General features: G+C 38.3%; 1 protein-coding gene across 1 annotated transcript; it reads left to right on the forward strand.

Moving 5' to 3' along the window:
- The first annotated feature begins 694 nt into the window (after positions 1 to 694).
- Positions 695 to 14,757, forward strand: LOC121466463 (olfactory receptor 5M9). Its single transcript, XM_041680192.1, has 2 exons — positions 695 to 1,294; positions 13,822 to 14,757. Exons 1-2 carry the CDS (start codon positions 695 to 697, stop codon positions 14,755 to 14,757), a joined length of 1,536 nt encoding a protein of 511 aa, XP_041536126.1.
- Positions 14,758 to 15,191: the final 434 nt, after the last annotated feature.

The following is a 15,191-nucleotide window of genomic DNA, read 5'->3' on the forward strand; positions in this document are numbered from 1 at the left end:
TCTGTCTTTTTAAAACAAGATATATCCTCTCTACAGAATTCTGTTCAATAAAGTCATCATTCATTAAAAAAATTTAAAAAAAAAAAAGAATCCTTCCTGGGTAGAAATGAACCTCACCTGTGCTTTTAGCTAAATGTGGCTATGTTTGATCTTCAATATTATGAGCCCTCATGATTATGAGACCTGACTGGGGGAATAACTCAGTGCATAGAGCACCTGCTTTTATCCTTTCACCATATACATGAGGTCATGCATTCCCTATAACGTATTTAAACTGATTGTGGTAATATGTGTCTGTAATCTCAGTTTCCCTATATTGAAAAGGTAATTTAGTAACAAGAGATGCTAAGTCTGCCCCAACCAGGCAAGAGGGAAGGAACAACACCCATGCTTGTACTGACCTCTTCGTGCACACTGTAGTGTGCATATACCACTCATGCACTTGAGAGTGCGTGTACACACACACATACACACATACATACACACCAAAGAAAGAGTTTCCTTTTTTTTTTCTTTTTTAAGGATTTGAACATCCAGGGTAGTAGTTCTGACATTCTAAGACCTTTGAAACAGTTTTGAGGATAAATAATAAGAGAGAGGTAGGGGAATAGGAGAAAAAAGAGAAAATATCTAACAAGCATTCTCATTTACACTTCTCTAATCCATCCAAGTGATCATGCTGGCACCTAAGAACATGGTCAAAGGCAATTACTCCCTGGTGACTGAATTTGTTCTCTTGGGATTGACAGACCGTCCAGAGCTACAGCCTATCCTTTTTGTGCTCTTCCTGGCGATCTATCTGATCACTGTTGGAGGGAATCTTGGCATGATCGTGTTGATCAGGGTAAATTCACGCCTGCATACTCCTATGTACTACTTTCTTGCCAGCTTGTCCTGCCTGGATCTGTGCTATTCTACCAACGTGACTCCCAAGATGCTGGTGAACTTCTTATCAGAGAAGAAAACCATTTCTTATGCTGCCTGTTTAGTTCAGTGTTATTTTTTCATTGCTATGGTTATTACTGAATATTATATGCTGGCGGTGATGGCCTATGACAGGTACATGGCCATCTGTAACCCTTTGCTTTACAGCAGCAAGATGTCCAAAGGGGTATGTGTACGTCTGATTGCTGGTCCTTATATTTATGGCTTTCTTAGTGGCCTGATGGAAACCATGTGGACATATCGGTTGACCTTCTGTGGCTCCAATATCATCAACCACTTCTACTGTGCTGACCCTCCTCTCATCAGACTTTCCTGCTCTGACACTTTCATTAAGGAAACATCTATGTTTGTGGTAGCAGGATTTAACCTCTCCAATTCCCTGCTTATAATTCTCATTTCCTACCTGTTCATTCTCATTGCCATCCTGAGGATGAATTCTGCTGAAGGGAGGCGCAAAGCCTTTTCTACCTGTGGGTCTCATCTGGTGGCAGTGACTGTGTTTTATGGAACTCTGTTCTGCATGTATGTTAGACCTCCCACAGACAAGTCAGTCGAACAATCCAAAATCATTGCTGTGTTCTATACTTTTATAAGCCCCATGTTGAACCCCATCATTTACAGTCTGAGGAACAAGGATGTGAAACATGCTTTTTGGAAGCTGGTCAAAAGAAATATGCTTTCGAAGTAAAATCAGTTCACCTTTATAAATCAAATAAAAGTTCTGTTTATGAGAATGACGTCTAAGTTTATTGCAGAAATTTAGTTTTATAGAGGAAAACTATATTCTTACAACAAAATGTGTAATGCACAGGCTCTAAAGATGAGCAGTTTACATGCTATGTGTAAGACCAATGCATGTATAAATGTGGGAAGTTTTATTCTCCTGTTTTACAAGTTTATATTCATGACCTTTACATTATAAAAATTATGTATTTGTTGCAGTAAAATATCCAATCTTAAAACAAATGTCAAAGTAAACGAGTGAACTATATGTGTCCTCCTTCTCCATCTTCTAGTAGTAATTCCCAGAAAGACTATTTGTAGTTTTAAAAGCTTTAAGAAAAAGGATGTATATGCCCACAAACAAACGTGTAATTATGCTTGTACACATAGACACAACATTGACAAAGCACAGACTGAAGGACAGAGCTGTAACCACACAGAAGTTCCGTCATAACGTATCACAGGACTTTCAGGAGGTGTGCTGGTGACACTACTTTTTACCTTCAGTTTCAGCCCCTGACAGTTACTTACTTTTTTTCACTTGTAAGAATCATTTTCAAAACCAATAGAAGTAAACAACCCTCCCAAAACAACAACAACAAAAACAAACAAAGAAACAAATGAAATAACAACAAAAGAAACCCTTTCAGCAAAAAACTCTTCTCTGCCCAGGTAGAAGCCCAGTACTTCCATACAGTTCTTTCTTTAAATATTAGCTTATTTTTTTTAAAGATTTGTCTGTTTATTTTTTTTAATAATTTTTTTTATTAAGAAAAGAAGAAAAAAAAACATAAACAAAAAACAAGTTTCCACCTCCTCCCAGCCTCCCATTTCCCTCCCCCTCCTCCCACCCTTCTCCCCCTCCTCCCACCTTCTACCCCTTCCCCCACTCCTCTCCCCCTCCCTCTCCAGTCCACAGAGCAGTCCAGGTTCCCTGCCCTGTGGTAAGTCCTAGGTCCTCCCCCCTCCGTCCATATCTAGGAAGGTAAACATCCAAACTGGCTAGGCTTCCACAAAGCCAGCACATTAAGTAGGATCAAAACCCCGTGCCATTGTCCTTGGCGTCTCATCAGCCCTCATTGTTCGCCATGTTCAGAGAGTCCGGTTTTATCCCATGCTTTTTCGGTCACAGTCCAGCTGGCCTTGGTGAGCTCCCAGTAGATCAGCTCCACTGTCTCAGTGGGTGGGTGCACGCCTCGTGGTCCCGACTTCTTTGCTCATGTTCTCCCTCCTTCTGCTCCTCATTGGGACCTTGGGAGCTCAGTCCAGTGCTCCAGTGTGGGTCTCTGTCTCTGTCTCCAACCATCACCAGATGAAGGTTCTATGATGATATGCAAGATATTCGTCAGTATTGCTCTCGGATAGGGTCATTTCAGGTTCCCAATCCTCAGCTACCCAAGGAACTAACTGGGAACCTCATGTTGGGCACTTGGGAGCCCCTCTAGGGTCAAATCTCTTGCTCACCCTAAAGTGGTTCCCTTAACTAAGAATTGTGGTTCCGTGCTCCCCTATCCACCTTTCCTTTATCCCAATTCTCCTGATTCCCCAAATCCCCCCTCCTTCCCTTCTACCTTTTCTCTCCCCATCTCCCCTTACCCCCATCCCACCCCACCCCCAAGATCCTAATTTTCTCCCCGGCAATTGGGTCTACTTCCCTTAGCCAAGAGGATAACTATATGTTTTTCCTTGGGTTCACCTTCTTACTTAGCTTCTTTAGGTTCACCTATTGTAGACTCCGTGGCCCTAATTTATGGCTAGAAACCAATTATGAGCGAGTACATCCCATGTTCATCTTTTTGGGTCTGGGACACCTCACTCAGGATAGTGTTTTCTATTTCCATCCATTTGCCTGCAAAATTCGAGAAGTCATTGTTTTTTACCGCAGCGTAGTACTCTAGCGTGTATATATTCCATACTTTCTTCATCCATTCTTCCATTGAAGGGCATCTAGGTTGTTTCCAGGTTCTGGCTATTACAAATAATACTGCTATGAACATAGTTGAACAAATGCTTTTGTCATGTGATAGAGCATCTCTTGGGTATATTCCCAGGAGTGGTATTGCTGGGTCCAGGGGTAAGTTGATCCCGAATTTCCTGAGAAACCGAAACACTGACTTCCACAGTGGTTGCAAAAGATGGCATTCCCACCAGCAATGGATGAGGGTACCCCTTCCTCCACAGCCTCTCCAGCAAAGGTTATCCTTGGTGTTTTTGACTTTAGCCATTCTGACAGGTGTAAGATGATATCTCAAAGTTGTTTTGATTTGCATTTCCCTGATTGCTAAGGAAGTTGAGCACGACTTTAAGTGTCTTTTGGCCATTTGAACTTCCTCTGCTGAGAATTCTCTGTTCAGTTCAGTGCCCCATTTTTTAATTGGGTTAATTAGCATTTTAAAGTCTAGTTTCTTGAGTTCTTTATATATTTTGGAGATCAGACCTTTGTCTGTTGTGGGGTTGGTGAAGATCTTCTCCCAATCAGTAGGTTGCCTTTGTGTCTTATTGACTATGTCCTTTGCTTTACAGAAGCTTCTCAGTTTAAGTAGGTCCCATTTATTCAATGTTGCCCTTAATGTCTGTGCTTCTGGGGTTATACATAGGAAGCGATCTCCTGTGCCCAGCTCCTGTAGGGTACTTCCCACTTTCTCTTCTATCAGGTTCAGTGTGTTCGGGCTGATATTGAGGTCTTTAATCCATTTGGACTTGAGTTTTGTGCACGGTGATAGATAAGGGTCTATTTTCATTCTTCTACAAGATGACATCCAGTTGTGCCAGCACCATTTGTTGAAGATGCTTTCTTTCTTCCATTTTATACTTTTAGCTCCTTTATCGAAAATCAGGTGTTCATAGGTTTGTGGGATAAAATCCGGGTCTTCTATACGATTCCATTGGTCGACTTCTCTGTTTTTATGCCAGTACCACACTGTTTTCATTACTGTAGCTCTGTAATAGAGTTTGAAGTCAGGGATGGTAATACATCCAGAAGATCCTTTATTGTATAGGATTGTTTTGGCTATCCTGGGTTTTTTGTTTTTCCATATAAAGTTGATTATTGTCCTCTCCAGATCTGTGAAGAATTTTGATGGGATCTTGATGGGGATTGCATTGAATCTATAAATAGCCTTTGGTAGAATTGCCATTTTTACTATGTTGATCCTCCCAATCCAAGAGCAAGGGAGGTCCATCCATTTTTTGGTATCCTCTTCAATTTCTTTCTTCAATGCCTTAAAGTTCTTGTCAAATAGATCTTTCACTTCCTTGGTTAGATGTACCCCAAGATATTTTATGCTGTTTTTGGCTATTGTGAATGGTGAAGCTTCTCTGATTTCCCTCTCTGCTTCCATATCCTTTGTGTATAAGAGGGCGACTGATTTTTTGGAGTTGATCTTGTATCCTGCCACATTACTAAAGCTGTTTATCAGCTGTAGGAGTTCTTTGGTGGAGTTTTTGGGGTCGCTTATGTACACTATCATATCATCTGCAAATAACGAAAGTTTAACTTCTTCCTTTCCAATTCGAATCCCCTTGATCCCCTTTATGTTTTCTTATTGCTATTGCTAGAACTTCAAGCACTATATTGAAGAGGTATGGCGAGAGTGGACAGCCTTGCCGTGTTCCTGAGTTAAGTGGGATGGCTTTGAGTTTCTCTCCGTTTAATTTGATGTTAGCTGTCGGCTTGCTGTATATAGCTTTTATTATATTTAGGTATGACCCTTGTATCCCTAATCTCTCCAAGACTTTTAACATAAATGGATGTTGAATTTTGTCAAATGCTTTTTCAGCATCTAATGAAATGATCATATGGTTTTTTTCTTTCAGTTTATTTATATGCTGGATTACATTGATAGATTTTCGTATGTTGAACCAGCGCTGCATCTGAGGAATGAAGCCTACTTGATCATAATGGATAATTTTTCGGATGTGTTCTTGGATTCGATTTGCCAGTATTTTGTTGAGGATTTTTGCGTCGATATTCATGAGTGAGATTGGCCTGTAGTTCTCTTTCCTGGTTGAGTCTTTGAGTGGTTTTGGTATCAGAGTAATTGTGGCTTCATAAAAGGAGTTTGGTAATGACCCTTCTGTTTCTATCTTGTGGAATACATTAAGGAGTATAGGTATTAGCTCTTCTTGGAAGATCTGGTAGAATTCCGCATTGAAACCATCTGGTCCTGGGCTTTTTTTGGTAGGGAGGTTTTTGATAACCTCTTCTAATTCTTCGCGACTAACAGGTCTATTTAGATTGTTCACCAGGTCCTGATTTAACTTTGGTATATGATATTTATCTAAAAAAGTATCCATTTCCTTTACATTTTCCAATTTTGTGGCATATAGGCTTTTGTAGTAAGATCTAATGATTCTCTGAATTTCCTCTGTGTCTGTGGTTATGTCCCCCTTTTCATTTCTGATCTTATTAATTTGCAAATTCTCTCTCTGCCGTTTGATTAGCTTGGATAGTGGTTTGTCAATCTTGTTGATTTTCTCCAGGAACCAGCTTTTTGTTTCATTGATTTTTTGTATTGTTTTCTGTGTTTCTATTTTGTTGATTTCAGCCCTCATTTTGATTATTTCCAGTCTTCTACTCCTCCTAGGTGAGTCTGCTTCTTTTTTTTCTAGAGCTTTCAGGTGGGGTGTTAAGTCTCCAATGTGAGCTTTCTCTGTTTTCTTTAAGTGGGCACTTAGTGCTATGAACTTTCCTCTTAGGACTGCTTTCATAGTGTCCCATAAGTTTGAGTATGTTGTTTCTTTATTTTCATTGAATTCCAGGAAGACTTTAATTTCTTTCTTTATTTCTTCCTTAATCCAGCTATGGTTCAATAGTTGACTGTTCAGTTTCCATGACTTTGTATGCTTTCTGGGGGTAGCATTATTGTTGAATTCTAACTTTAATCCATGGTGATCTGATAAGACACAGGTGGTTACTAATATTTTTTTGTAACTGTGGATGTTTGCTTTGTTACCGACTATGTGGTCCATTTTCGAGAAGGTTCCATGAGCTGCAGAGAAGAAGGTATATTCTTTCCTATTTGGATGGAATGTTCTATAGATGTCTGTTAAGTCCATTTGATTCATTACCTCCACTAATTTTCTTATTTCTCTGTTAGGTTCCTGTCTGATTGACCTGTCCATTGGTGAGAGAGGAGTGTTGAAGTCTCCTACTATTAGTGTGTGCGGTTTGATGGCTGCCTTGAATTTTAGCAATGTTTCTTTTATGTACGTGGGTGCTTTTATATTAGGGGCATAGATGTTCAGGATTGAGACTTCATCCTGATGAACTGTTCCTGTTATGAGTATAAAATGCCCCTCTCCATCTCTTCTGATTGATTTAAGTTTAAAGTCAACTTTGTTAGAGATTAGTATGGCCACACCTGCCTGTTTCTTAGGTCCATTTGCTTGATAGGCCTTTTCCCAGCCCTTTACTCTGAGTAGGTGCCTGTCTTTGTGGTTGAGGTGTGTTTCTTGTAAACAGCAGAATGTTGGATCCTGTTTTCTTATCCAATCTCTTAGCCTGTGCCTTTTTATAGGTGAGTTGAGTCCATTGACATTAAGTGATATTAATGACCAGTGGTTGTTAACTCCGGTCATTTTTTTTAGTCGTAGAGTTTGTGTGTTTCCCTTCTTTGTTTTGTGTTGGTGAAGGGTCTCTAGATGTCTGAGTTATTGTGGTCATTGTTGGACTCCTTGGTTAGTGATTTTCCTTCAATTACTTTCTGTAAGGCTGGATTTGTGGCTGCGTATTGTTTAAATTTGTTTTTATCCTGGAAAATTTTATTTTCTCCATTTATAGTGAATGAAAGCTTGGCTGGGTATAGTAATCTGGGCTTGCACCCATGGTCTCTCAGTTTCTGCAGTACATCTATCCAGGACCTTCTGGCCTTCATGGTTTCCATGGAGAAGTCAGGTGTAAGTCTGATAGGTTTACCTTTATAAGTAATTTGGCCTTTTTCCTTTGCAGCTCTTAATATTCTTTCCTTATTCTGTATGCTTTGTGTTTTGATAATTATATGGCGAGGGGATGTTTTTTTTTGATCCAGCCTATTCGGTGTTCTGTATGCTTCTTGCACCTTCATAGGAAAATCTTTCCTTAGGTTGGGAAAGTTTTCTTCTATAATTTTATTAAATAGATTTTCTGGACCATTGAGCTGCCCTTCTTCTCCTTCTTCTACTCCTATTATTCTTAGGTTTGGTCTTTTTATTGTGTCCCATATTTCCTGAATGTTTTGTGATGAGATTTTGTTGGACTTGCTGTTTTCTTTGATCAGTGTGTTTATTTTCTCTATGGTATCTTCAGAATCCGAGAGTCTTTCTTCTATCTCTTGTATTCTGCTGGTTATGCTTGTTTCTGTAGTCTCTATTCGTTTACCTAGATTTTCCATGTCCAGACGGCCCTCTGTTTGTGTTTTCTTCTTTGCCTCTATTTCAGTTTTCAGGTCTTGAACTGTTTCCATTATCTGTTTGATTGTTTTTCCTTGGTTTTCTAGGGTATCATTCACTGATTTATTCAATTCTTCAAACTTTCTGTTATATTTCTCATCCATTTCTATAAGGGCGTTTTTTACATGCTCTTTAAGGGTGTCAATCACTTTCATGAAGTCAATCTTTTCTCCTTCCTCTTGATTAAGGGGTTCTTGTCCTCCCGTTGTGAGGTCGCTTGTTTCTGGTAGCTTCATGTTGCTTTTCAGCTTGTTGGGCGAATTCTTGCCTTGACGTCGGCCCATCTCTTCTTCCAAATGCTCCCTATGGATCTTCTTTTACCGGATTAGGTCTCCTTGCCTACCAAATGCTGTCTCTCCCCAATGTTGGCTCTCCCAATGCTGGGTCTCCTGGCGCCGAAAGATCAGGCCTCCGTGCTGGTTGGGCAGCTCGCAGACAAAGCGCCTACCCCGCTTGGTGCAGGCAGGCCACAGAAACAAAGGAACTGCTGCCCCCCGGGAGCCCCGGGTACTCGGACTCAGCGCCCAGATAGGCTGGGCTGGGCGATGCCACGCGCCAAAAGAGGGCAGTGGGGGCGAAGTGGGGAGGGCTCTGGACGGAAGCTGGGTGGGCCAGGAAGAAAGAGGCAGCACCCGGGGAGTAGAGGCCCTGCAGAGAGCCCAAGCAGGACAGGGGGCCAAGAAACCCCCCGAGCTCCCCGTCCCAGGCTGGCGCCGTGGGCCAGAAACTCACCCCAATGCTGGGTCTCCTGGCGCCGAAAGATCAGGCCTCCGTGCTGGTTGGGCAGCTCGCAGACCTGTCTGTTTATTTTATACTTGCGGTGTGTTGTGTGTGTGTGAGTGAGTGTGTGTCTCTGTGCTACATGTCTGCCTGGAGCTCTTTGAGAGTGGAAGAGGGTATCAATCCCTAGGAGCTACAGGCAGCTGTGAGCTGCCATGTGGGTTCTGGGAATCAAGCTGAGTCCTGTGGAAGAGCAACCAGTGCTCTTAACTGCTGTGCCGTCTCTCCATACCCAGAGATTTGTTTATTTTGAAATTAAAATTTAATTGCAATATTTCTCTTTTCCCTTTCCTCTCTCTATTGTAGAGTAAAACACACACACACACACACACACACACACACGAGAGAGAGAGAGAGAGAGAGAGAGAGATAAAATGCAGTGAAGACTAGAAGAGAACATTAGATTTCCTTTATCTAGAGATACAGTTGGTTGTTAGTCACCTTGTAGGTGCTAAGAACTTATCTCAGACCCTCTGCAAGACCAAAGTGGGATTTTATCTGGTGAGTCATCTTTCTAGATCCTATTTATTGCCTTGAGGCAGGCAAAAAAGGGTTTACATAAAAAATTATGGGTACCTGTGTCCTAATGAATATTTTTTGGTTGATCTAACCAGTGAAATATCATATCTCTTGAGCTAAGTGTCTTTCATACCTTTCCTTGTTTCTTCTTTATTAATCCATCTTTTTCAGGCTGCACAAAGTATTCGATGTTTGTGCTATAGTTGAAATATTATCCACTAGTGTTCTGTGCTACGAGTACAATGACTTGTAATTTTAGAATGAAACTTCTTCCTTTTAAAAAAAAAGGAAGTATATTTTTGTAAGTATTGTCATGCTAAAGAAATCAATTTTATGGTGTATTTTTGGTAACTTTTCTCATCTGTTGTTTGAGCAAAGACAGCAGTGTTTACTAAACATCTTCATAAGGGATTCATTGCTCCTAGTGTCAAGAGGTTTGTGAAGAGTCTTCGGGTAGTTTATTTTTGTAGAGAGTGTAGCCTTATAAGAAAAATAAAAACAGACAACACAACTTTTTGGGTGCTATTATCCAAGACTGTTGAAGTGCTTATGCAGTCAAAGAAGTGGGAGTTTCTTCTCAGGACACTGAAGCCAACTCCTTGACTAAGACACAAGCTTCTTGTGCTTCACCAGCCAGCAGAATTTGGAGCATCGATTCAGAACTGCATTTGCTGATTTGGATATAAATGGAAAAGAGAGAGCCATGGAATGTCCTTATTTTTGTCAGCAACATTGCTTTTCAAAGTTGGTTTATACCCAAGAGTTTATTTCGGTTTACTATTACACAAAAATGACAGTTTTAGATTTCATTTCTATACTAAACTACACCATTATTTATCCTCAATGTTATAATTTAAATATTATTACTTTGAATGTAATATTGTTTATATATTCTTCTAAAACACACATTTTAAATATTTGCTAGTTTGTCGTATTCCCCTTAATAATGTACACACATGGTGATCTAAACAGGTCTTTTACTTAGTAAAACCAGTCCGTTTATTATTTATATTTTCTCAGAACTCAGAGTCTATGCATGCCTCTATACTGACATTGTAATGGCCCAAATAAAGGTTCACTAATAATGGTTTACATAGAATTTTAAGCTTAACATACCTTTTATGTCAGATAATTTCATGGATCTAATGTATGTGTGAAAACATTTGAACATATCCATACATGTGCACATGAAGATGAAAAACAGCATTCATTTAAAAATTCATTACATCTATTTATTTGTGTGTGGGGGCCAACTTGCAATAGTTGGCTTCTTCTTAATAGTCCTGTTGAATCACTCACCTTTTCATTTGCCTTCCAAGTGATTCACATGAATCTCCCATTTATTACCAATATGTGTTTTGCAGAATGAATTATGAAATATCATCATTGTTTTTTTTTTAGAGCACACAAGTCTGTCTTTTTTTTAATGCTTATGTGATGGTTTCATTTTATAGTTTCTTTGAATGTGAAGGGGATAATTCATTAAATTACTATGATTTTCATAATAAAAACCTGGCTTTTAAAGATGCTTTTACAGTTATTTTTAGACATAGTAGACTTCTCACTCTTCTCCCATCCTTCCAATTGTAATATTCATGTGGCCACATATCCCACTTCTCATGTTTCTTCTATGAATAATGTTTATACTGACTAAAGGTCAAAATTTGAAAGTAGATGTACCTCTGTAAAATATGTTCTCTTGAGTTAACTTATAGAATTAAGCTGGCATTTCTCTGGAATATTTTGTGCGTATAAGGCACCATTATATTTTAGTTAATTTTTTCATTTCAATGAAAATTTATTCAGGATACTCTGTGTTTAACAGTTATATTGGAATCTGACAAATAAAGATATATGATTTTGTGTGTTCACTTACAAAGTACAAGGATCTGCAGAAAATTTTCAACTTATTCTATTAAAATTCATATTCTTAAAAAATCAACTTTGTTTTGGTATAGAAAAGATACAGCTTCGTTTTCTGGAGTTCTTGTGTATTAAGTCATTAGTTTCTTGTGCAAAGGTGTTCCTATAATGGAATTTCTTCACAATAGGTATGAGGAAATTTAGGAAAACTGAGTTCTTAGATGTTGAAGTATGTGGAGGAAAAATTGCCTGAGTATAGTTCTGTCCCCAACTTAGCAAACAAAACTTATGAAGAATCTAGTTGAGATTTCATGAATTTGTCAGCTGTCTGAACTGGATTTAAAGATATTCCCTCACAGTTATTTTACATGTGAATATTTTCTTCAGTCTGAGGTTAACACCAATACCAAACCCATAAAGTCAGATACTTAACTATGTTAAAGTTAGATCATACAAATAATTATATATATTTTAATTCTTCATATGCAATTGTTCAGAGCATGTTATCCCATGCTATCTGAGATCCCACACTCACACTATGAAACCTTTTCTATTCTTTGTAAACAAAACGATCAAAGGTGGGACATTTGCACAAATTCACATAGAATATTGACACAGTTGCTTGATTAAGGATGAACTTCATAGTTGATTTCCTAATTTACTGTGTAGTTCCATCCACCCATCCAAATTCTGACAAGTAGCTTACATGTTGAACCCCAACCCCTTTGACATCTGAAATTGACACAAAGAAGAATCCAGCACATATTGTTGAAGTGATCTATCCTCACACATATGTTTTGTATCTGTAATTGACTTTTTGCAGAGGAAAGTGGACAGAACCATGTGCCAGTGAAAAGCAAATGAGACAATGTCAACAATATTGATCTCATTTTTGAGAACTATTATTTTTATCAAGTTTACTCAACTTCCACCCAGGAGATGTTGCTAGTGTTTCAGCCACGATTTCTTTCATAATTATTTTTGGAGTACCTTTGGGAGATTACCTCAGTGTTCTTAATGAGCAAGATGATATGATAAATAGTGGGAAATGACCATTTATTGTTCTCTTCTGCCTTCAAGGTAGGTCTGCATGTTTTAGGGTAGTTGCAGTGTAGATTGATAGTTGAACATAGTAATATTTCATTCCACTTTAAAAGAAAAATTAATACCATTTTCGCTGACTTATTTTGTTAACAAAGAAATTTATTGGACTACTTTTTTTAAATATGCATGAATGAATTTGGGAATTTATTTGAGTAACTAATCCAGTTATATATAATTTTGTTGTTTATCCTTTTGAGAAATGTACAATGTTAGTACAATCAAATTTTTCTGTCTGTAAATTACACATTCTACCATTTTGGTAGATGATATTCATTTATGTAATAAAATAATATTTTTGCAGAAGTCAATTGTCATTTGAGAGTTCATCAGAATTTAGCACAGAATAAAGAAGTGACAGCCCTTTGTCTCTGAAGGCTAGACATCTCTGGGGTTACAGAGAAACTTAAGTGGAAATTGAATGATTTGTTTCTGTCTTAGAGAATATTCAACAATAAATGTTAGTTAACATTAAAATATTATTAGACTATGTTATCAAATACATTTGAGAACAGGCTATAATGCTGTAGTTTCTGTTTTTATATGTAAAACTGGCATACCAATTGCAAGGACTGCCAAATTAAATTCTAATGAGAAAATATGTATTATTTACTTTAAGTCAAGGTATTTTTTACATAGGAGTGCCCATGACTTCAGCTGTATAAACTGAGGGAACTTCAGGCTATAAAGATGCTTGTATATTCTCAATGAAGTTTCACTGATAAAAATTGTATATGAACATTCCACCATATATTTTGAATATCAAAATCATCAAATTTCTGTGATCCTCAAAATGAGTGTAGAAATAAATAAATTCTGATTTTGTTATTTATGTTGAAGCTATAGATTTTACAAAATCTACAATGAGGAAAGATTTGCATAATAATTGTCCTAAGAGGTAATATTCAACTCTTTTGCATTTTATTTATTCATCTCTCACAAAATACATCCTGACTACAGTTTCCCCTCCCTCCTATTGTAAGAAATTTTCACACGAACAGTATTAATTAAAACTTATTTGCAAATTACCCCAAAATACTTAATTAGCAGAAATTCATTACACTTAGAATGATTGTTTATGATAAGACATGCTAACTAGGGACTAATCACACAGTAAAGCATTGCTGTGGAAATCTTGATTTTGGAGTTTCTGCATCTTCCATCATTTTAATAGTTTATTACCTATAAAATTTCCTAACTATAGATTAAATAAAATTCTCTGTGTCTGTCCCAAACTACCCTGTATCAGATTAGAAAATTTAGAACCTTTTCTGTTACACAATCAAGCAAACCATTTTACATATAGTATATTTAATTCCAACAGTAGACACATGGGAAAAAAAACTGCATAATTTTTAAAGTGTATACCAAGGAACAGAAAAATTTAAATCAAAACTTTTAAGAATGAGAAATATATTTATAAAGGTTTTTCTTTGCAGGAACCACAGGCTCTATATTAAGGCAATGCCAAATTTTACAGATGTAACAGAATTCCTTCTTGTGGGCCTGACAAGGCGCCAGGAATTACAGGTTCTCTTTTTTGTGGTGTTCTTGGTGGTTTACATGCTCACTCTGCTGGGCAACATTGGTATGATAATTTTGATCAGTGTCAGCCCTCATCTTCAGAGTCCTATGTACTTTTTTCTAAGTCATTTGTCCTTCGTGGATGTGTTTTTCTCCTCCAATGTTACCCCCAAAATGCTGGAAAACTTATTATCTGAGAGAAAAACAATTTCTTACGTGGGGTGTCTGATCCAGTGCTACTTTTTCATTGCCCTGGTCCACGTGGAGGTCTACATTCTGGCTGTGATGGCCTTCGATCGCTACATGGCTATCTGCAACCCTTTGCTCTATAGCAGCAAGATGTCCAGGGTTGTCTGCGTCCGCCTCATTTCTGTGCCTTATGTCTACGGATTCTCGGTGAGTCTTATTTGCACTCTGTGGACATATGGTTTATACTTCTGTGGAAACTTTGAAATCAACCATTTCTACTGTGCCGATCCTCCTCTCATCAAGATTGCCTGCGGAGGCGTGTACATCAAAGAGTACACGATGATTGTGATTGCCGGGATTAACTTCACATATTCCCTGTCTGTAGTTCTCATATCGTATTCGCTCATTGTGGTCGCGGTGTTGCGCATGCGCTCTGCTGACGGCAGGAAAAAGGCCTTCTCCACCTGTGGATCACACTTGACAGCTGTTTCCATGTTTTATGGAACTCTTATATTCATGTATCTCAGAAGACCAACGGAGGAGTCTGTGGAGCAGGGAAAGATGGTGGCTGTGTTTTATACTACTGTGATTCCCATGCTGAACCCAATGATATACAGTCTCAGGAACAAAGATGTGAAAGAAGCCGCCAGCAAGGCAATCGCCAAGGCAAACTTGAGAAAATGACAGAGAAGCAGATATTTTATAGGCCTGTTAATACAAATGTGTATGACCAAGCACAAAATCCCTAGCTTGAAACCTTTCTATGAACAACCCTTACACAAGCTCTAAGATCCAGCTTTGCAACATGATTGTCTTTTAAAAAATAAGCATGTTTTCTCTTACATACTCAACCATGTTATGAAAACATATATTATTTAAAAACTTGTGTTAATTCAATTGGAGGTAATCACTAATAGGTTTGGCTAATAAATGTTAATGTGGAAATCCGATACTTAGTGGTTTTTATTTTATTTTTTAATTCATGTATTTTTTAAAAGAAAACAAACTATCTTTTTTCATTTTACATATCAATCACAGTTCCCTCACCCTCCCCTCCTCCTAGTCCCTCCAACTATTCCCCCACCCTACCCCCCATCTACTTCCCAGAGCGGGTAAGG

The sequence above is a fragment of the Microtus oregoni genome, unplaced genomic scaffold, assembly GCF_018167655.1.
Source record: "Microtus oregoni isolate MIOR12 unplaced genomic scaffold, Mior012 000033F_ref0000390, whole genome shotgun sequence".
Taxonomy (NCBI): domain Eukaryota; kingdom Metazoa; phylum Chordata; class Mammalia; order Rodentia; family Cricetidae; genus Microtus; species Microtus oregoni.